Source organism: Carettochelys insculpta, chromosome 2 (genome assembly GCF_033958435.1).
Source record: "Carettochelys insculpta isolate YL-2023 chromosome 2, ASM3395843v1, whole genome shotgun sequence".
In the NCBI taxonomy this organism is placed as follows: domain Eukaryota; kingdom Metazoa; phylum Chordata; order Testudines; family Carettochelyidae; genus Carettochelys; species Carettochelys insculpta.
The window spans coordinates 223,344,215-223,366,448 of record NC_134138.1 but is presented as its reverse complement, the minus strand read 5'-3'; the positions used below and the strand labels follow the sequence as shown (position 1 = coordinate 223,366,448).

The 22,234-nt window shown below is 47.0% G+C and overlaps 1 protein-coding gene across 2 annotated transcripts in view; it reads left to right on the top strand.

The window, feature by feature from the left end:
* The window catches only part of LRRC72 (leucine rich repeat containing 72), a 98,379-nt gene that overhangs the window by 37,808 nt on the left and 38,337 nt on the right, over positions 1 to 22,234 (top strand). The window contains exons 4-5 of one of the 2 annotated variants that reach the window (XM_074984666.1): positions 5,218 to 5,299; positions 8,312 to 8,425. In XM_074984666.1, the coding sequence (XP_074840767.1) occupies positions 5,218 to 5,299; positions 8,312 to 8,425 (196 nt within the window). The remainder of the gene's footprint in view (positions 1 to 5,217; positions 5,300 to 8,311; positions 8,426 to 22,234) is intronic. The other variant, XM_074984665.1, reaches the window with a different exon arrangement.

Sequence of the window (22,234 nt, the reverse complement as noted above, 5' to 3'; positions counted from 1 at the left end):
AGGAATCATATAAAAAATGGAAACTAGGACAAATTACGAAGGATGAATATAGGCAAACAACACAGGAATGTAGGGGCAAAGGCACAGACACGGGCAAAGGCACAAAATGAGCTCAAGTTAGCTCTGGGCATGAAGGGAAACAAGAAGTCTTTTTATAAATACATTAAAAGCAAGAGGAAGATCAAGATTAGGATAGCCCCATTGCTCAGTGAGAAGGGAGAAACAGTAACCGGAAACTTGGAAATGGCAGAGATGCTTAATGACTTCTTTGTTTCAGTCTTCACTGAGAAGTCTGAAAGAAGGAATGAGTAACATAGTGAGTGCTAGTGGGAAAGGGGTAGGTTTAGAAGATAAAATAAAAAAAGAACAAGTTAAAAATCACTTAGGAAAGTTAGATGTCTGCAAGTCACCAGGGCCTGATGAAATGCATCCTAGAATACTCAAGGAGCTGATGGAGGAGGTGTCTGAGCCATTAGCTATCATCTTTGGAAAATCATGGGAGACAGGAGAGATTCCAGAAGACTGGCAAAAGGAAAATATTGTGCCCATCTATAAAAAGGGGAATAAGAACAACGCAGGAAACAACAGACTGGTCAGTTTAATATCTGTGCCAGGAAAGATAATGGAACAAGTAATTAAAGAAATCATCTGCAAACACTTGGAAGGTGGTAAGCTGATAGGGAACAGCCAGCATGGATTTGCAAAGAACAAATCATGTCAAACCAATCTGATAGCTTTCTTTGATAGGATAACGAGCCTTGTGGATAAGGAAGAAGTGGTGGATGTGGTGTACCTAGATTTTAGTAAGGCATTTGATATGGTCTTACATGATATTCTTATCAATAAATTAGGCAAATACAACTTACACGGGGCTACTATAAGGTGGGTGCAAAACTGGCTGGATAACCATACTCAGAGAGTAGTTATTAATGGTTCTCAATCCTGCTGGAAAGGTATAACAAGTGGGGTTCTGCAGAGGTCTGTATTGGGACCGGTTCTGTTCAATATCTTCATCAACGATTTAGATATTGGCATAGAAAGTACGCTTATTAAGTTTGCAGATGATACGAAGCTAGGAGGGGTTGCAACTGCTTTGGAGGATAGGGTCAAAATTCAAAATGATCTGGACAAATTGGAGAAATGGTCTGAAGTAAACAGGATGAAGTTGAATAAAGACAAATGCAAAGTGCTCCACTTAGGAAGGAACAATCACTTTCACACATACAGAATGGGAAGTAACTGTGTAGGAAGTAGTATGGCAGAAAGGGATCTAGGGGTTATAGTGAACCACAAGTTAAATATGAGTCAACAGCGTGATGCTGTTGCAAAAAAAGCAAACGTGATTCTAGGATGCATTAACAGGTGTGTTCTGAATAAGACATGAGAATTCATTCTTCCACTCTACTCTGTGCTGGTTAGGCCTCAGTTGGAGTATTGTGTCCAATTCTGGGCGCCACATTTCAAGAAAGCTGTGGAGTAATTGGAAAAGGTCCAGGAGAGAGCAACAAGAATGATCAAAGGTGTAGAGAACGTGACCTATAAAGAAAGGCTGAAAGAATTGGGCTTGCTGGGACATGCTAGCGGTTTTCAAGTATCTAAAAGGGTGTCGTAAGGAGGAGGGAGAAAACTTGTTCGTCTTGGCCTCTGAGGATAGAACAAGAGGCAATGGGCTTAAACTGCAGCAAGGGAGGTTTAAGCTGGACATTAGAAAAAAGTTTCTAACTGTCAGGGTGGTCAAACACTGGAATAAATTGCCTAGAGAGGTTTTGGAATCTCCATCTCTGGAGATCTTTAAGAACAGGTTAGATAAATATCTGTCTGGGATGGTCTAGACAGTACTTGGTCCTGCCATGAGGGCTGGGGGCTGGAGTCTATGACCTCTCAAGGTCCCTTCCAGTCCTTGCATTCTATGATTCTGTAATACAGAGTCCTGCCCTTCGGGCTTTCAAGTGCCCATAAAGCATTCACCAAGGTCCTTGCTCCAGTAGCTGTGCACTTCAGATGGGAAGGCATCACCATATTCCCATACTTCACTGACTGCTTCCTTCAAGGACCATCTCAAGACATCACAAGAGTCATGGTCCAATCCACAAAACATCTCCTACAATCCTGGGGTTCCTTATAAACGTTGCCAAGTCAACCCTGGAACCTTCTACATGCATTGACTTCATTGGAGCTCGGCTCAGCTGCACCACTGCTTGAGCTTGTCTTCCTGTGCAGTGCCATAAGACTATAAAGGGCTTGCTATCACAGCTTACTATCAGCCCTACCATTCCCATGCTTATGTTCGTTTGCCTTCTCGGTCACATGGCAGCTACTACTCATGTTGTCCCCAATGCTTGGCTACATTTTTGCTGCCTGCAGCATTGGCTGGTGTCAGTGTATACCCCCAGCAAACGTCAATTTCACTGACAAGCATCGGTATCTTGAAAGATAACAGTGCCTTTACACTGGTGAACCCAAGAAGAGAACACTCCAGTAGGCATCCCATTTCACAGCCTCTCAAATTACAGCAAACCTTTTCTTCTTGGCCAGGGAGCACATTGCTGACATCACTACATCCAAGGTCGATGGCCCAGGGACAGGCAGAGGTTACATATCAACCTCCTTGAATTACACACTCTTTTCAGTGCTTGTAAGCATTTTCTGCTGCACATTCAAAACAAGACTGTCCAGATTCTCACAGACAATACCATGATGATGTTCTATATAAATCCCAAGAAGGGGCCTGTTCACAATCCTTTTGTGCAGAGGCCATAAAGCTTTGGAACTGGTGTATTGGTCACATTATCATCCTCATGGCATCAAACCTGCTGGGCATTAACAACACACTCACAAACTCTCATAAGTTGCCATTTCTCCCTGAACCATGAGTGTGAGCTCCACCCTGAAGTGACCCAACACCTTTTCCAGCTATGAGGCTATCCAGCTGTAGATCTATTTGAAACACAGGAGAATTCCAAATACAGTTGGCACTGCTTGTGAGCAGGCAAAGAGCACAGATTTCTAGGGGACACCTTTCTCCTCTCCTAGAGTACTCTTCTCCTGTATGCCTTTCTACCCATTCCTCTGATCAAGAGTCCTCAGGAAAATCCATGGAGACAGAGCACAAACCATGCTCATTGTCCCAGCATGGCCCAGACAGATCTGTTTTCCTTTACTCTCTCACCTATCTCGTCATCCTCCTTACCTGCTTCCCAGCCCTCCAGATCTGCTCCCCAAGAACAACATTTCCATGCTTCACCCCAGGCCACATACCTTCCATCTGATGGCCTGGTTTCTCTGCGGATCCCAGAGTACAACACCACTATTCCCAGAAAGTGAAAGATGTGCTCTTATTGAGCAGATGAGAAACAAATTGAAAAATTTACCTTTCGAAATGGAACCACTTTTCATCCTGGTGCTCTGAAAGTGGTATACAACCCACAAAAGCTGCACTGCATACGATCCTCACCTACATCCTTTACCTGAAAGATGCTCATCTATTACTGTCTTTGCTACAAATCCGCCCTTCAGTGATCACAGCCTTCCATCCCCCTGTGGAAGGCTTTTCGGTGTTCACTTACCTGTTACAGAGATTCTAGAAAGGCCTGCAAAACATCATGACTCCTCACAAACTTATAACACCAGCTTTGGACTTGGAATTGGTCCTTCTCACATTCATTGGACCACCATTTGAGTCAATGGCCACGTTCTCTGGTCATGTTAACAATGAAAACACTATTTCTAGTAATGATATCATCTCACAGGGTGAGCGAGATAGCAGCCCTGACTGACTGTCCACCATATACAACCTTTCACAAAAACAAAGTGATGCTATGACCACATCGTGCATTTCTATTCAAAGTGTGCTCCCAATTCTATATTAACGAACCTATAAGTCTACCTGCCTTCTACCCTAAACCTCATGCTTCCCATGTGGAGGCCAAACTGCGCATTCTGAATTTCAGAAGAGCCATATCCTTCTACATAGACAGGACGTGTTTGTTCAGAAAATCAGATTATTTTTATCCTTTGCACGGAGATCAAAGGGATTGCCTCTGTCATCCCATTGTATATTGAGACTCATATATCTACATGCATAGTGTACTGCTATGCTACCTGAAATAAACCATTGTCAGCATTTCTGAGGGTGCATTCCATGAGATCAGTAGCAACATCCACAGACTTTCTAAATTGAGTGCCCTTACAGGACATATATTATGCAGCCATGTGTTCCTCTAGCCACATGTTCATGACTTACTATGCATTACAGTCCCATGCAGACAAAGATGTGTCAGTAGGTCAGGTAGTACTGTCCACAGTAAGCGCACTGAATCAAAACCCACCATCCAACAAGGTGGGGTACTGCTCTACAATCACCTACCATGGAGCACTCATGGGGACAGCACTCGAAGAAAGAGAAGTTATTCACTTCATGCGGTAATGATGGTTTTTTGAGCTGTGTGCCCCCATGGGTGCTCAATGTCCCACCTTCCTCCCCTCTATTCCATGCAATAGACATAGTTAGGGTTTCAATGAAATAACTGAGGAGAGAGTGGGACTGCGGACGCTATCCCTAGTGGGGCAAACGGCATGTGCTGGGTTAGCGCATGCACAACCCCACTCAATGCTGCTCAGAAAAAGCCTCTGTGCTCTGGTGCTAGGCAAGCCCAACAGCTACCATGGAGCACCCAAAGGGGATATACATCTTGAAGAACTATTTTTACTGCACAAAGTGAGTAACTTCTTTTTTGTGAGTTAGTTACAGCATAAATAACAAGTTTTCTATTTATACTGTGACAAACCTAAAAAAAGTGTGATTTCTCTGTGATTTAAGTAGATCCCTATTTATATGGGAAAAATAAGGATTCTTGTAGTCAAAGATTTCATTAGAAGAAAACATAGTTGACCCTGGATGTCGCTATACGTACAGGTTTCACTATAATTATAATCTGTGGAGGTTTGGGAGCCTAACTAAACTTCAAATATTATCAGAAAACCCCAGAACAAATATATGCTACCTCAAATAAGTCAATATTGATATAATTTTGAATTTCAATGTTGAGTTTATTCTCAGGATACTACCTTTGAGAGTATTTTTAAATCAACAATTATGTTATAGATTATGAGATTCTTCTCACCAAATGAATATTTCAGTTATTATATATTAATATATAGTTCTCAGAAATTAAAATTAGATTGACAGATATATTTTCCATAATTCTCATATTTCAGATCCAGAAGCTAACATTCTTGATCAATAATTATCGCTTGACAGAACTCTACCTCAACAATAATGAGCTCAAAGATATAGCAGGTATTATCCTCAATTACAACATTTCAATCAAAAATGTGATGTTTTGGTTTTGTGTATCAGCAAGTTAAGTAAGTTTGGTTTAGGTAGTCTACAGTCAGTGACTGGCTGATAGTAGCTGAAAAAAACATTCTCCAGTTAGTTTCAGCATAAACAAAAATGATATTTTCAGAACATGATTTATTGCACTACCCTTGAATGATTATATAGTGATATTTAAGGTCAAATTCAACCATAATGTAAGTGGAAGCAGCTTCATTGCATCTATTTCAGTCAAGGATAAATTTGCCCTTTACTCTCTAACTATTGTTATTAATTGGCTGTTTAAAAATGTAAACAGTAGTATAGTTAGGTGGTGTGCCACATAAGGGCCAGAGTCATGGAGCTGACCAAACCATACTATTAGCCCTTCCTGCCACACTTGAGATGATGTATGGGATTTAATCAGCATCAGCTGGGTATGGAGGAGCTGATTCCCCTCTTAACGGGCAGCAGAGTGACAGGGGGAGAATAGCCTAGCCTGCGATGAGGCAAGATCAGGCCTGACACAAGATCGGGGGAGTTTGTGGGCTGTGCCCAGTTTAAAGCTGGAAAGAAGACTTGTATTTATTTTTTGAATTTTAAGTTAAACCAGACCCTGAAGAGTGCTGTTATTAGATTTGTGCAAGACTTTGTTTGAGTTTGAGGAACCAAGTGTGGAAAATGAGATGAGGGCTTCAGGGCTGCCCTCAGGCCACAGAAGGTTCTTGGAGGAAGCCACTTGATGACAGATAGGTTGAAATAAACAATACAAATGTTGTAAGATTACCTTTATATTGTTGTTAAAAGAGCACTGAAAATATATTGTTTCTGAGCTAGTGTGGCAAGTTCACTTAAATGAATTTTTAAGATTTGCTGGTCAGACAATTCGTAGTTAATTAGTTAAGTAATGTGTTCTCAAAGATGCTGCAATTACTGTATTGTACTGTATAACTGTCACTTACATTTAAAATAAAGTTGTACTCTGTGAAGTGCATTTGCAAAACTGGCTTGTGGAGCTCCATCTTTTTCTTTTAAGGACTTCTATTCAGTTTGTCAGAAGAATCTGTTCCTTAACGTTGAAAAACTGTTCATGTTAATGTTTTATCTTTTACTTTATGTAATGCTTGAATGGAGAAGAAAGTTCAATGACATTAGTTAGTGTCTTTGGGACTTATGGGAAAAGTAACTTTTAAGAAGGAAATGGAAGTTTGTTCCAACCGTAGGAAATAGTATGGAAGGTTGTACCAAGATGTGGAAGAAAGGAATAGCAAAGCTGGCTTCAATAGCAAATCAAAATGTGTGAGGGCAGTGGCAAATGCTGAGGAGGGAAACAAGGGGAGCACAGGCTGCATGAACATACCCCTATGTGACTCCTCCCTGTACCACTTGTGGCATGGGGTGGGATGTCCCTAGGATAGTGCAGACCCTGGGACAACCTCCCCCTCCACCCCAGAAGCTGCCACTTGGCACTCTCACCCCATCCCTTTCCCCAAGCCCCTGCCACTGCAGACCATCTGCAGCTGCTGGTCCCTTGAATCTCCCTGCCATGGTATTTGGGCAGCACATAACCCTTCATGGTCCCCACATGTTGCCCATGGATGAAGGAGAGGGTTGCCAACTTTCTAATCCCACAAAACCAAACACCCTTGTCCTTCCCTGAGGCTTCATCTCCTCTCCCTCTGTTGCTTCTTTCCCCACCCTCACATATTTGATCATTTTCACTTATCTGGGGTAGGGGCTGGAGTGTGCAGAGTGAAGGCTCTGGCTGAGAGTGCATGTTTTAGAGTTGGAGCCAGGGATGAGGTGTTCGGGGTACAGGAAGGGGCTCCAGGCTGTGACTGAGTGGCTCAGAATGCATGAAGGGGCATGGAGTTGGGTCACAGGAGGGGGTTTTGGGGTACAGGCTGTAGGAGGGAGTTTGTGTGTGGGAATGGGCAGAGCGTTGGAACATGAGACGGGGTGTAGGGTGTGGCTCAGGGCTTGGGCAGGGGGTCTGAGTGCAGGAGAGGGTGCGGGCTCTGAGTAGCTCCTTGGAAGTCTGGCATGTCTCACTCCTAGGCAGAGATGCAGTCAGGCAGCTCTGTGCACTGCCTCCACCCAAAGGCACTGTCCTTGCAGCTCCCATTGGCTGCAGTTCCCAGCCAATGGAAGGTGTGGAATTGAGGCTCGGCACTGGGTCAACACACAGGGTCACCCTGGCCATCCTCTGCCTGAGAGTTGAGGGACATATCACTGTTTGTGGGAGCCATGTAGGGAGCCTGCCAGCCTCAGGCCTACCAGGCTTTCAATGGCTCAGTCAGCCACCAGGGTTCCTTTTTTGATGGGGTCAAAAACGGGGCACCTGTCAACTCTAGTAAGGGGAACTGTGGAATTTGTAGTGAGAGAATTAGAAGCTTAAACTTGATGGGATAGGCCAGAGGGAGCAGGTGGGTGGATTAAAAGAGGGGAGTAACATAGTCTAAATAGGCAAGAGGGTCACTGGTTTTGACTTTTTTAAAATATAAGATTATTTGAGATGACTGCCATGTTCCAGAATAAATGGAGTGGAAATTGAATAATATGCTACCTATGAGACAGAGTTGGTAATGGAAGAGTGAAACTGGTATGACAGGATGTGGGTGATAGATGATCCAAGTTTGAGGTGGGTATGTGAGAAAGAAGGAGGCTGTAGAAGATGTATGTAGACTTGTAGAAGTGAAGGTTCAGGACAGAAGGAAATGAGGGAAAGGAAAACGAAGATGAAAATGCTGTACACAGGAAAGAGGAAATATGGGATGCAAAACTTCTGGGTTGAGGTAGAAATAGAGAAAAGACAAGATGCAGAGTTGCTGAAGCAGAGGATGAGTGTAGTGAGCATGCAGAGAGTTGTATGTAGTGGTGGGAGTGGATGGATAATCGGGATGACAAACTAAATGTGCAACAAGCAAAACAAAGTATCAAGTCAAGGTAGTTGGCTATGGTGAGAATCATTTCTTATAATGCATTTTATTTCAGGTGCTCTGAAACATTTGTGTGCATTGCAGATCTTACTGCTTCACAACAACCAGCTGAAAAATCTTGACACAACAGTGAAGGAATTAAAGGGAATGATAAGTCTGCGGACCCTAAGTAATGTGTTACTTTTTATTATGCATAGCATCAGTCAATAACATTGGGCACTGGGGGGGGAAAGAGACATTTTTATAGGGACTAGAACCAAATCTAAGTTTAGATTCTCACATATACAATAATATTTTTAAATTAAGCATATCAATATCTGTTATAACTAGTATAGGTATTTTAACTTACCTTGTGGAGTGTTACATGAAATAACTGTGGTCTCTGAAATTTCAAATTAACATAAACAAGACAGTGCTGGCGCCACTAAGTTCCACTGTGTGAAGTAGCCTGAAGGGAAATAGGATTATATGCTATTAATCTATTGAAAATGAAAGTATAAGCAATCTTTCTCCATTTTTCCTGAAGGAATGTGCTCATAGATCATACCAGACTCTCAGAACATTAAGAAAGAGGAAACTAATTTCATGTCTTAGTAACATAATTAATGAAGCTGTGTAATATCACTCCCTAGTTTGTGCATTCAAAAAGCTGGAAGTTTGATGACAGAAATAAAAAGATGGCTTGAAAAGCACATATTTTAACCTGAAACTGAAACTAAGCCAAAAACTGAAAAATAAGTAAAGTGTTAAAAAGACAACATGCCAGTCAAATTATTGTAAGTTATTTCATTATGGGTGCATCTACACTAGCTGGCTACTTCGAAATAGCTGGCACAACGTCGAAATATTACGCATCGCCTCTACACGTGCTGTGAGCTATTTCGATGTTGAAATCAAAGTTAGGCGGCAAGACGTTTAAATCACTATTCCTATCTGAAGATGGGAATAGTGCCCTACTTCGACGTTCAATGTCGAATTAGGGTATGTATAGATGATCCGCATCCCGCTACGGGGTCCTCCATGACAGCCATCAGCTTTGGGGTGGAGAGATGCTTTGTCCAGCCCCTGCAGGCTCTATGGTCGCTGTGTGCAGCAGCCCTTAGCCCAGGGCTTCTGGCTGCTGCTGCTGCAGCTGGGGGTCCATGCTGTGTGCACGGGGTCTGCAACCGGTGCTTGGCTCTGTGGATCTCATGCTGTGCAGGCCGAGTGTGTGGGAGAGGGGCCCTTTAAGGGAGCAGCTTCGGGTTTTGCTGGCCCCTTATTTCAATGGGGAGCACTTGTGTGTGTGGACGCTCCGCATTTCCTTCCGGGGCAGCTCCTTTCGACGTTCTGCATTGCTACTTCGACATTGAACATCGGTGGCACCAGCCCTGGAGGATGTGTAGACGATACGCGTTGAAGTAGCCTATTTCAATGTTCTTATGTCGAAATAGGCTACTTCGATGTAGCGTGTTAGTGTAGACGTAGCCTGTGTGGAATAGAACCAAAAATGAAGTTGTTTGAAATGAATGGACAAAGTTCGGACAGGCATCCCATTTCTCATTGTCACTTGGATTTAGTGTTACAACAAAAGCAATTAACAGGGAGCTCAACAAGCACAGCTTGTTTCACAGCATTGTGACTACTTTTAGGAAACAAACAGTAATAAAAGGAAGTCAAAGCAGTGTTTTAATGCTGAGCTGATGTGCACATCAGTCACAATGACATGGTTATGTGACATGGTCCATGCTGGTCCAACCGCTACCAAATAAAAATAAATAAATAAATAAATAAATAAATAAATAAAAGGTAGAACACTCTAATTTATTCTGATATGATATTTTATTCTATCTTATTGACATAGGAAAAAAGTCCATTTTAAAGGGAAAAAATAACATTGCTCTGCACGGTATACACTTATTGGACTTTATAACCGATACCCAAAATTGCCAATCCCAATATTGCAGTCAAGTAGTTATATTAAAGTGATAATGAGGTCTCATATTATGAAGACTATTAATTGAATGAAATACCATATACTATCCTTCATTATCACATCAGAAGCTTATGATGGTGAAATAAGTGAACAAGAGTACATTTTAAGCACTATCGTTACTTTATAAATAATATTGGTTTGCTTACTTTTTAGTTTGAAACATTCAGAAATTTGAACTGAACCTACCAACCTTTAGTGTGAATTAGCCAAATTCTGTGGTATTTAGCTGCAGAAAAATCCTTTAACTAATACTCTTCTCATGAAATAACAATTTCTTTAGGAATGAGAAGAAACCTGTTGTTTCCGGATGGTTCTGTTTTATATTTGATTAGTTGAAATATAAATAAATTTTACTCAGCACTCTTCAATGAAGCATCTGAATAAATAACACCTGTTTGATATTAAACATCTGTATTTGAGCAGCCTAATAAACAGTTGTTATTCATCCCAATAGCTACATCCAGTTTCCCTTCTTTAGGAGTCCTTTTTACCTTGTAGCCACTGCTTACATTGGATATAGTATGTAGCAGCATTGTTGAAGCAAGAATTCATGGGAAAAACTATATGTCGTTAGGTTCACAGGCTGGCTTTGTTGTTATTGCACTCTTTCGGGGATGTGGCATGTGGAATGGAAGGCTAGGGTGTGGCTTCGCTTAATCTCCACCCCATCTTTTTGTCATGCAAATTGTTTTTGTTCCCACCAGTGTTCTATTGTGCAAGGGCCAGCCATAATCTGGCCTGAGCACAGTGAACAGAGGGACTTAATAAGTACACCTCTCACTGTGCTTCAGTATCAAGAGACTTGGGTTCTTGCAAACAGCAAGAGGTAACAAGTTCCATAAACAAAAGTCCTCAATAGTACCCTGCTACCATTCCTAGCTAAGTGGTTCTTCTTTACTGTATTTGTATCATGATAGTGCCAATATCATGTATGGGGTGTCCAGGGAGGGGTAGCATCTCTGGTGCAGGGACTTGTCGTGTCTCTTCGAGGCAGTTTGTACACCTTTGGTCCCCACTTGGCACCCAGCTCTCACCTGTGGCTCCAAGAAGCTGTAGCATGCAGCGTTCACACCCTGATAAACTGTTTTGACAGGTGGGCTATACCAGGTGAGGGTAGCCAGCAGGTCTGAAACCTGTGGTGAGATAGGGAATTGCCTATCCCAGCATGCAAAGTCGGCCCTGGTGGACTGTGTGGATGAGATCAACAGCAAGATCCAATGACCAGGAAGGCGGTTCTGCAATGCTGTGTGGAGAGCGAAGGGCATGACAGGGCACCAAAGACGGCATGGCCATCCACTGCAGCCTAGGAAGTCCCAGCCGTAATGACTTTTTGTACCACTGGAACCAGGCTTCTGAGGTCGAGAGAGTGGAACTGCCCCTGTGCAATGGCTTTTCCACTTTAAACATTCTCCCGCACAGGTTCTTTGCACATTCTCATCACTTCTGTCTACCTCAAAGTCCTACGATGATGGCAGAGTGGCGAAGTGACAAGTGGAGGTGACCATTGGGAGTTGTAGCTCCAAACCTGCACGTAGGCGGCCCGTGGACTTTAGTTGCTCGACTCTCACCCAGGGATGACAGAGGAGTTCAGCAGCATCCCAGGTGACTGAGCAGGCCTTTTTAGGAACAGCACTACTCACCTTCAAAATAAGGGAGGGGACTAGAAAAGGTGTCCCAAAAATTTGTCCCAACCAAAATGGCCAGCATGCCGCAGCTGGCAGTTTTACCCTCACAGTGGTCGAAAAACAGTGAAAAGAAAGATGATATTTGCAGCATGGAATGTTCGCACCCTGTTGGACAGGGAGAATGCTATGAGACCTGAGAGAAGACTGGCCCTCATATCAAGAGAACTGGCACGTTATAACATTGAAATAGCTGCCCTGAGCAAGACCAGACTGGCAGAGGAAGGATCCATCTGTGAACCAAAAGGAGGTTACACCTTCTTCTGGAAAAGGAGGCCAGAAAATGAAGACAGAATCCACGGAATGGGACTTGCCATTAAGACATCACTTCTGCACCAGCTTTCTGATCTACCAACTTGCATCAGTGAGCATCTGATCAAGCTCTGCTTCCCTCTCAACACCTCTCACCATGTTACAGTCATCAGTGCTTATGCCCCCACACTGACAAGCAGCAACGAAGCAAAAGAAAGTTTCTATGAGAACCTTGACCATCTTGTGAAAGCAACTCCTCCTAGTGACAAGCTTCTCCTGTTGGGTGACTTCAACGTCAGGGTTGGCAAGGACTGTAGGACCTCGAAAGGGGTGCTGGGGCATCATGGTATTGGTAACATGAAAACAAATGGCCGCCTTCTGCTGAGCTTGTGTGCAGAAAACGACCTGACAATTACCAACACTCTTCAGGCAAGCCGATAAATATAAGACCACATGGATGTACCCGAGATCAAAACAGTGGCACATGATTGACTATGTCATCAGTCGCAGGTGGGACATTCAAGATGTTAAGATCACCAGGGCCATGCAGGGAGCTGAGTGCTGGACTGATCATAGACTTGTCAGATCAGTCCTTATGCTGCACATCACACAACTGCACTGCAAGAAGCTCAAGGTTGTCAGACCCTCTTTCATCATCAGAAAGCTGCAACATACTGGTCACCACAAGAAATTTGCAGCCTGCCTTGACTAAGTGCTGACGTCCCATGGACCTCTGACTGGAGACCCAACATGAAAGTAGGACCAGTTCAGAAGCCTGGTAATGGAGTCAGCCAAGTCAACACTAAAAGAAGAAAAAGAGTTCACCAAGACTGGTTTAATGAAAATGACAAAGCCATCATGAAGATCTTAGAGGAAAAATAGAACACATTTCTGCTATGGCAAAACAATCAGTCCTCAATCTCCAAACGCAATCGTTTCAAACACCTTCAGAGCCAGGCGCAAATGGCACTTCGCAAAATACAAGATGAGTGGTGGGAAAGTAAAGCTGGTGAAGTCCAATACTACGCTGAGACCAAGAACTCCAAGATGTTCTTCAGTGCTATCAAAGCTATATATGGACCTTCAAAGCCAAGTAGTACACCTCTCCTGTCTGCAGATGGCATGACTCTTCTGAGGGAGAAGAACAGCATCAACAATATGTGGAGAGAGCACTTCAGCAACCTTCTCAACAGACCCTCCATTGTCGACCCTGTGGCCCTAGACCAGATCCCTCAGAAACCCACAATAGACAGTCTTGACCTGCGCCCTACAATGGATGAGGTCAAAAAGGCAATCAGCCAAACCAGCTCTAGCAAAGCCCCTGGGATGGACGGTATCCCTGCTGAAATTTTCAGAGTGGCAGGACCAGAGTCACTTGAAGCCTTTTGCAACATCTTGATCAGCATCTGGGAAGAAGAAGACATGCCCAAAGACTTTAAGGATGCCACAATCATCTCACCCTTCAACAGCAAGGGCAACAAATCTGACTGGAAATTACTGGGGCATCTCCCTTCTCCGTACTGCTGGGAAGATCTTGGCTCAAGTCATCCTCAACCATCTGACCACCAGCAGAGGAGAACCTACCAGAGGCACAGTGTGGTTTTTGTCCAGGCCGCAGCACCATTGACATGATCTTTGCTGTTCGTCAGGTCCAGGAAAAGTGCAAAGAACGGAACTTGGATCTGTATGCTGTCTTTATAGACGTGACCAAGGCATTTTACACCGTCAACAGAGAAGCCCTATGGATTATCCTGTCAAAACTTGGCTGCCCGAGAAGATTTGTTAACGTCATACGCCTGTTCCATGATGACATGACTGGCTTTGTTCTTTCAAATGGTGAGTCCTCAGACCCCATTTGAGATATCCAGTGGTGTGAAGCAAGGGTGCGTGCTGGTCCCCGTGTTATTCAACATCTTTTTCATGTGCGTCCTCAGCCACGCAGGTAGGGACCTGGACCATGGAGTCTACATAAAATACAGACTTGATGGGTCACTTTTCAACCTTCGTCGTCTGAATGCTAAAACCAAGATGCTTGAGAGGCTCATCCTTGAAACCCTTTTTGCTGATGACTGTGCACTTATGGCACACGAGGAATCTGATCTCCAGCTCGTTGTCAACAAGTTTGCTGATGCCACTTGCCTCTTTGGTTTGATCATCAGCCTAGGAAAGACCGAGGTACTGTTTCAACCTGCTCCAGGATCTGCTGCTCTCCTCGCTTCAATCTTTATTGAAGGAACAGAGTTAAAAACAGTAGAGGAGTTCAAGTACCTTGGCAGTGTGATAGCCAATGATGACCCCCTTGACAAAGAAATCAATGCCAGAATCTGCCAGGCCTGCTGGGCATGAGGACGTCTGAGAGTGTGAGTGTTGAATCAACACAATATCTGACAGTCCGCTAAAGTGAAAGTGTACAAGGCTGTAGTCCTGACCAGTCTGTTGTATGGCTGTGAAACCTGGACCTTGTACAGAAAACACATAAAACTCTGGAGCGCTTCGACACATACAGCTTGAGGTCAATACTGCACATTCGATGGCAGGACAGAGTTACAAACCTGGAAGTCCTGGACAGAGCAGGAACCACGATCATCGAAGCCATGCTTCTGAAAACCCAGCTTCACTGGACAGGGCACATCATACAAATGGAGGAGTCAAGAATCCCTAAGCAACTCCTCTATGGTGAACTCTCCCAGGGCAAAAGGAATCAAGGTAGGCTTTGCAAGAGGTATAAAGACTGCGTGAAGGCCAGCATTGCTCATGCTGCCTTAAAACCAGATCAACTAGAGCAACATGCAAAAGACCGAACAGGCTGGCGTGCTCTTGTATGACACGCGTATGACAACTTTGAAGAGCAGCGACGCATACGCCTCATTGATGCTCGTGAGAGGAAGAAAGCAACAGCACCAGCCCCACCAACAGAGCCACGACAATTCCCTTGTCCCCACTGTGAATGCCCATGGCGTTCAAAGTTTGGACTCCTCAGCCACATGCGAGTCCACAACCAATGAGCCTGTGCAAGCTCAAGTCGTCATCGTCGGACACGATGGACTACCTACAATTACAAATACAAGTGCCTATAGCTTCCAGACAAGATAAGTTTTCCACTGTGCTACATTCCCAAATGAATGAGATAGGAATAATTATTTTTCCCCGTTCTTGTCTAACTTCAGATAGAGAGATGAATGACAAAGATAAAGTGCCGATGGCCACCCCAAAATTGTGTGGTGGAGCCAAGAAACTGAACCTAAATATTCTATACCAGTGGTTCATGACCTTTTCAGTAACATGGCACACTTCAATGAGATAAACAGTTCTTCTTCGAGTGTCCCCGTGGGTGCTCCACATTAGGTGTCGGGCTCGCCCGGCGCCACAGATCGGATCTTCCAAGCAGTTTCTGCCGGACCGCGCATGTGCCGGCGCGCGCCGCTCCCTTGCGCGCTCCTGGCCACGTGCGCAATCCGGTCCCCGCCAGTTCCTCTTAACCGCCGTCGGCTGCAGACAGAATCCGACTAGGCTATGGCCAAGTTAGCGTATTCAATGGTTTTTAGCTGTTTTCTTTAAAGTTTTCAAGTTCTTAGTCTATTGTTAAGTTAGCCAGTTGTTATTTTCAAAAAAAAAAAACAAGAAACAACAAGCGGGATGGAATTCAGTCCAGTCCTAGTAACAAGCGGAGCACCGGAGGCCAGGAGCCTAGGGCCATTAGCCCTCCTGCCGTGGCAGGCTATCCGAGAGGGGGAAACAGCACAGAGAAGGTGCTAAGTACCCCATTAAAAACTAAAAGACTCACCAACAATGTCCTCTTCAGGATTCAAGAAATGTGAGTCTTGCCGAGAGGCAATGCCAGCGTCTGATGGGCACAGTCACTGTATAAGGTGCCTTGGGGAGTCCCATGTCACGCAGAAATGCTCCTTCTGTGCAAAATTAACAGCCAGAGCAAGGAAGGACAGGGAGATGTGGCTTAAAATGCTGCTATTCGACAAGGCCCTCCAGCCAGATGTGCCGGAGCGGCCGCAGCAGGAGAGACCCTCCGGGGCCCATAAAAGGAAAGCTGCTTCCCTCACCCCATCAGCGCAAAAACGGAGGAAAGTCTCCCCAACCCGATCCCTGCCGGCAGCAACAGCGAGCGGGACGGGAGGAGCACACAGCCCCCAGCCGCAGCAACAGCTGATCGGCGGCGGCACGGAGAGCCACGTGGAGGCGGCTCAGCCTCCGATGATCAAACAGCCCCCCTGCACCGCAGGCAGGGCAGCGGCTAAACAAGCGCCGGTACCAGCGGCACCGCAGGCAGCAGCACTGACCCCCGGGGAACCGGCGGTGCAGAGCACGCAGGCACGCAGCCTGCAGGCACCGGAGGACACCACCCACGCGGCACCGCCCAAGAGCGTGCCGAGCGCGGCGCGGACGGGGCCGAGATCCCCTGCACGTCAGGGGGCGGAGCCACCCCCTCAAGGGAGGGGGAAGGCTGCACAGAAAACAAGGCACCACAGCCCCTCTCCAGACAGGGCTGCAGAGTTGCTTTCTCTCAGCCCTCCGCTCATGCTGCGGACTCCAACTAGAAGGCAGGGGTCCCCCCAAGCCTACCCGGAGCCCCCGTCTCCATTTTTACAACCAGCCTCGCCCTGGCTGGGACCACCCTCACCCTTCTTGGGGTTTGAGCCGCTGGAGTACTATCACAAATCGCGCTCTGCAGTGTCCCATGTCTCTCGACGATCTCACTCCCCCAGACGCAGGGGGTACGCACCAAGGGAGTGGTCCAGGTCACCTTCCCAAGAACAGTGCCCATGCTTCCATGGTCATCCCTATCACGTGGGGCATAGACACCACCGGCATTCTACCAGGGAAAGATCCCCACAGACGGTCCCGTATCCCTGAGGGCAATCGCGAACGGGGACAGAGACTCAAGTATCTCAGGGGGAACTGGTTACGGAACCCTGAGATTTTCCCTCACAAGCTTCCAGTGAGCAGATGTACCATCGCCAACAGGAACCGGAAGGGTCCAGAGAGGCGTATCCTAGTGGTTCATAGCTCTCCTCCCCGGACGAGGCTACGGCCCCGGGGGACATCCATCCTCCGGACGATCTCAAACAGTTTCAAGGGCTATTTAAAAGGGTGGCCTTCACGCAAGGCATCCAGACAGCAGAGGTGCAAGAGAAACACCATAAGCTCCTCAAAAATCTGAGACCTCCGGCCTCCTCCAAAATAGCAATACCACTTGACGAAGCAATCTTGGAGTCCGCCACTACAATATGGCAGATCCCTGCGACTATTCCGCCTGTCCACAAGAGAGCGGACAAGAAATACTTCGTGCCGGCGAAGGGCATGGAGTTCCTGTTCAGCCACCCACAACCAAATTCCTTGGTGGTAGAGTCGTCGCAACAAAGATCAAAGACATCTCAATTCAAGACAGGGGGAACAGACAAAGATGCCAAGAAGCTCGAGCTGTTCGGCAGAAAGGTCTACTCCTCCTCCACACTACTGTTGCGAATGGCAAATTACGCAGCGCATCTAGCGAACCACAATTTCGACAACTACACTAGGTTAACCTCCCTCATGGACTCGCTTCCAGAGGACAAGAAACCGGTGCTCAAGGCCATTGTGCAAGAAGGCTACGCGGCCTCGAGGACGGGAGTTCTGATCGCCCTGGATGTTGTGGACACAGCAGCACGCTCCACAGCTACGGCAGTGGTGATGCGAAGGGAGTCCTGGCTCCAGACTTCGGGTATACCAAGGGATCTGCAGGCAAAGATCGTTGATCTTCCCTTCGACTCACAGAAGCTGTTTGCTGAATCAACTGACCCGGTCCTTCATTCCAGTAGAGATTCAAGAGCCACACTTAGGACCCTGGGGATTTACACCCCTCCATACAGAAAGAAAAAGTACTACCCTCAACAAAGACGGTACCAGTACCAGCCACAGCGTCCCCAGTACCACAGGGGTTACGAGCAAGGGCGACATCAACAGCACCAGCAGTACAGAACTCCCAGGCGACGTTCCCAACAGAGCCGTACGTCCTCGGGGCAGGGCCAAAGGCCACAAGTTTGACACATAGATCCAGGGCTGCGCCATCACTACCATCACACAAGGTCATCCGAAGCTGTTATTCCACCATCGCCTCTGACCATTCTACGACCAGTGGCAAAGGATCACCACAGACAAATGGGTGCTGGAGATCATAGCCACAGGGTACGCCATCCCCTTCCAGTTGCTTCCACTGCCACGACCTCCACCCAGGCCCCATCTCCAGGAGGCCTCCCACGTAGCGAGGCTCAAGCAGGAGGTAGACCATCTCATGCTCATAGGGGCAGTGGAAAGAGTGCCGGAGCAACTGCAAGGGAAAGGGTTCTACTTGAGGTACTTCCTCACGGAGAAAAAGACAGGAGGCTGGAGGCCCATCTTAGATCTTCGAGGCCTCAACCGGTACCTGCGCAAGCAACGCTTTCGGATGATCACAATCGCCTCCATCCTTACGGCACTGGACGATGGAGATTGGTTCGCAGCCCTCGACTTACAAGACGCGTATTTTCACATAACTATCCATCCAGCTCACCGACGATTCCTCCGGTTCATGGTAGGCAAAGAACATTTTCAATACAAGGTCCTACCGTTTGGCCTCTCCTCAGCCCCCAGAGTCTTCACCAAGACCTTGGCAGTGGTGTCAGCCTACCTGCACAGACAGGGGGTATTTATATTCCCATATCTGGACGACTGCCTACTCAGAGGGGCCTCGAAGGAAGAGGTACTACACATGATACGCGTCACAGCAGGCACGTTCTCTTCGCTTGGCCTGGTTATCAATCTGGCAAAATCGAAGATAGACCCCACAAAGGACATAGAGTTCTTAGGGGCATGCATAAATTCTGTTACAGCGAGAGTGTATCTACCAGAGACAAGCTTTCGGGCCATCGGCTCCCTCGTGCAAGTCATCACCTTTAGCCCTACGGTGCCGGTTCTGACTTGCTTACAGCTGCTGGGCCACATGGCAGCAGCGACGTTCGTAGTACAGAACGCCAGGTTACACATGCGCAGCATGCAGCACTGGCTGGCGATCGTATACAAACCGGCAGCACACACCGTTCACAGGGTGGTGTCGCCCACAACAGAGGTGCGCAAATCCCTGCAATGGTGGGTAAACCCCAAGAACATGCTAACAGGGGTACCCTTCCACCAACCACAAATATCGGTTTTTCTTACTACAGATGCCTCCCACATAGGGTGGGGAGCACACATGGGCGAAGAGGTGACGCAGGGACTGTGGTCCTCCACGGAACAGTCACTGCACATAAATATACTGGAGCTCAGAGCAGTGTTCAACACCTGCAGACACTTTCGAGACCATATACAAGGCAAAGTAGTCGGGATCAGTAGAGACAATACCTCCACCATGTTTTATATGAATCGGCAAGGAAGAGCTCGGTCCCATGCCTTATGTGCGGAAGCAGTCCGGTTGTGGAACTGGTGCATCGCCAACAATATAACCTTGAAAGCCTCGTACTTACCAGGCGCTCACAATGTGAAGGCAGACCAGCTCAGCAGGCGTTTCGCACTCATGCACGAGTGGCAGATCCGTCCCGATCTGCTACGACCGATTTTTCAGGCATGGGGCTTTCCCCAGATAGACCTGTTTGCCACTCAACACAACAAGAAGTGCCCACGATTCTGCTCCAGGGCAGGACTGGGACGGGGGTCCCTGGGGACGCATTCGCGATCTCGTGGAGGGGCCCCCTGCTTTATGCTTTTCCTCCCACAGTGCTGATCCACAAAGTCTTGCAGAAAGCCAGGAGGGAAGGAGCCCGAATGATCCTGATTGTCCCAACGTGGGATCGACAGCAATGGTTCCCCCTACTCCTGCGCATGTCGGACCGTCCACTGATGCCCCTTCCGGTGGCGCCGGATCTGCTCACGCAAGCCCAGGAGTCCATAGTGCATCCGCACCCCCAAGGCCTGCGACTACAAACGTGGTTAATCCATGGCTCAGCTCCCTAGGGAGCACATGTACGGAGGAAGTGCAACAAGTCCTAGAAAGTAGCAGGAGGACTTCCACCAGGAAGACCTACAAGCAGAAATGGACTCGCTTCACGGCATGGTGTTCTACCAAACAGCTAGCCCCCCTTTCGGTGCCTATACCTGTAATATTAGAGTATTTACTGGACCTCAAGAGAGGAGGACTCTCACTATCCTCGTTAAAGGTCCACCTTGCCGCCATTTCAGCGTTCAGACACGAAGAGGAAGGGCACACGGTGTTTGCCCATCCCATGGTTACCAGGTTCCTCAAAGGGTTGGTAAACCTATACCCCCCTCGGAAACCGCTTCCACCTTCGTGGAACTTGGACCTGGTGCTTAATGCGCTAACGGGACCACCGTTCGAGCCTTTAGCCACGGTTTCCCTCCGCCTCCTTACGATAAAGACGACCTTCCTTCTCGCAATCACGTCAGCTCGCAGGGTGAGCGAGCTTGTGGCAGTTATGGCAATGGTACCCTGCACTGTTTTTTCCAAGGAGGTGGTGACTCTACGGCTGCATCCAGCCGTTGTTCCTAAGGTTTCTTCAGAGTTTCATATTAACAAACCTATTGTTTACCCTCGTTTTACCCAAAGCCTCATAACTCTAACGAAGAGGCGCGCCTACACCTCCTGGACGTGAGGAGGGCTCTGGCCTTCTATATAGACAGGACCAAGCCCATCCGGAAAACGGATAGACTCCTGGTCTCTCTCGCTCCCAAATCTAAAGGAGAAGGTCTCTCTTCGCAGAGACTCTCGGAGCACATCGTATCCTGCATAAAAATGTGCTACGAACTCAAGAAGACTCCTTTACTGGCCCCGCCCAGGGCTCACTCCACTTGGGCGGTGGCGGCATCAACAGCCTTTTTCAAGGGCATTGCACTAAAGGACATTTGCAGAGCGGCGACCTGGTCATCCTATGACACCTTCGCCAAGCACTACGCCCTTCACAGGGCATTCCAAGAGGATACTCAGCTCTCCACAGCGATCCTCTCGGGGACAAGCTGTACATGATCCGATTACCCACCTCCTATCTTGGGTTACTGCTGGGTAGTCACCTAATGTGGAGCACCCACGGGGACACTCGAAGAAGAAAGAAAGGTTACTCACCGTAGTAACGGTGGTTCTTCGAGATGTGTCCCCGTGGGTGCTCCACTACCCGCCCATCCTCCCCGCTTCGGATCTCTGTTTAGTGTTTTTCAGGAGCATCCGAGGCGGTTGGTCAAGGAACTGGCGGGGACCGGATCGCACACGTGGCCAGGAGCGCGCAAGGGAGCAGCGCGCACCGGCCCATGCGCGGTCCGGTGGAAACTGCTTGGAAGATCCGATCTGCGGCGCCGGGCGAGCCCGACACCTAATGTGGAGCACCCATGGGGACACATCTTGAAGAACCACCGTTACTACGGTGAGTAACCTTTCTTTCCATGGCATACCCACTTTTTCAGCTGAATTGATTGCTCATAAATATCACATTTACTTACATTTACTGTGGTTACAGTCTTCCTAGAGAGGTTTATAATACAATAGTGCATACAGCAAGCTAAACAAGCATCAGATGTATTGATGTTTCAAATCTACCACAGAAAACACCATCTTAGACAGTGAGAACAGACACATTTTCAAAATCTGCTCAACACCATGCTGGGGATGTTGAGTAAACGAGTAACCACTGAAAGCAGGTGTCCCTCTCTGCCAGACCATTGGAGCCAGAAAGTGGCATTTAAACCATATCACAGCTCCAACACAGCTCTTCTTCCTGCCCCTTTGCCACAGCAGAAAATGGAGGTGGGCTCCCTGCCAGCTTATTCGGGCTGGGAATCAGCATTTCAGGTGCCTCACTCTGAATGGGGCCCTGTGGGTTAGGCATTTCCCATCACAGTGGCTCTGCAGAGATGAAATTGATGAACACCATGCAAACTGGGACTCAGACAACCATGCTGCTTGAGCCCCAGCTGGTGTGGGGGTATCAATTTCCCCTCTGCAAATACTCACAGTGAGCAGAAATTGACTAAATTTCACAGCACGCTTGAAAAATTCTCACGGCACACTGGTTGAAAACCACTGTTCTACACAACA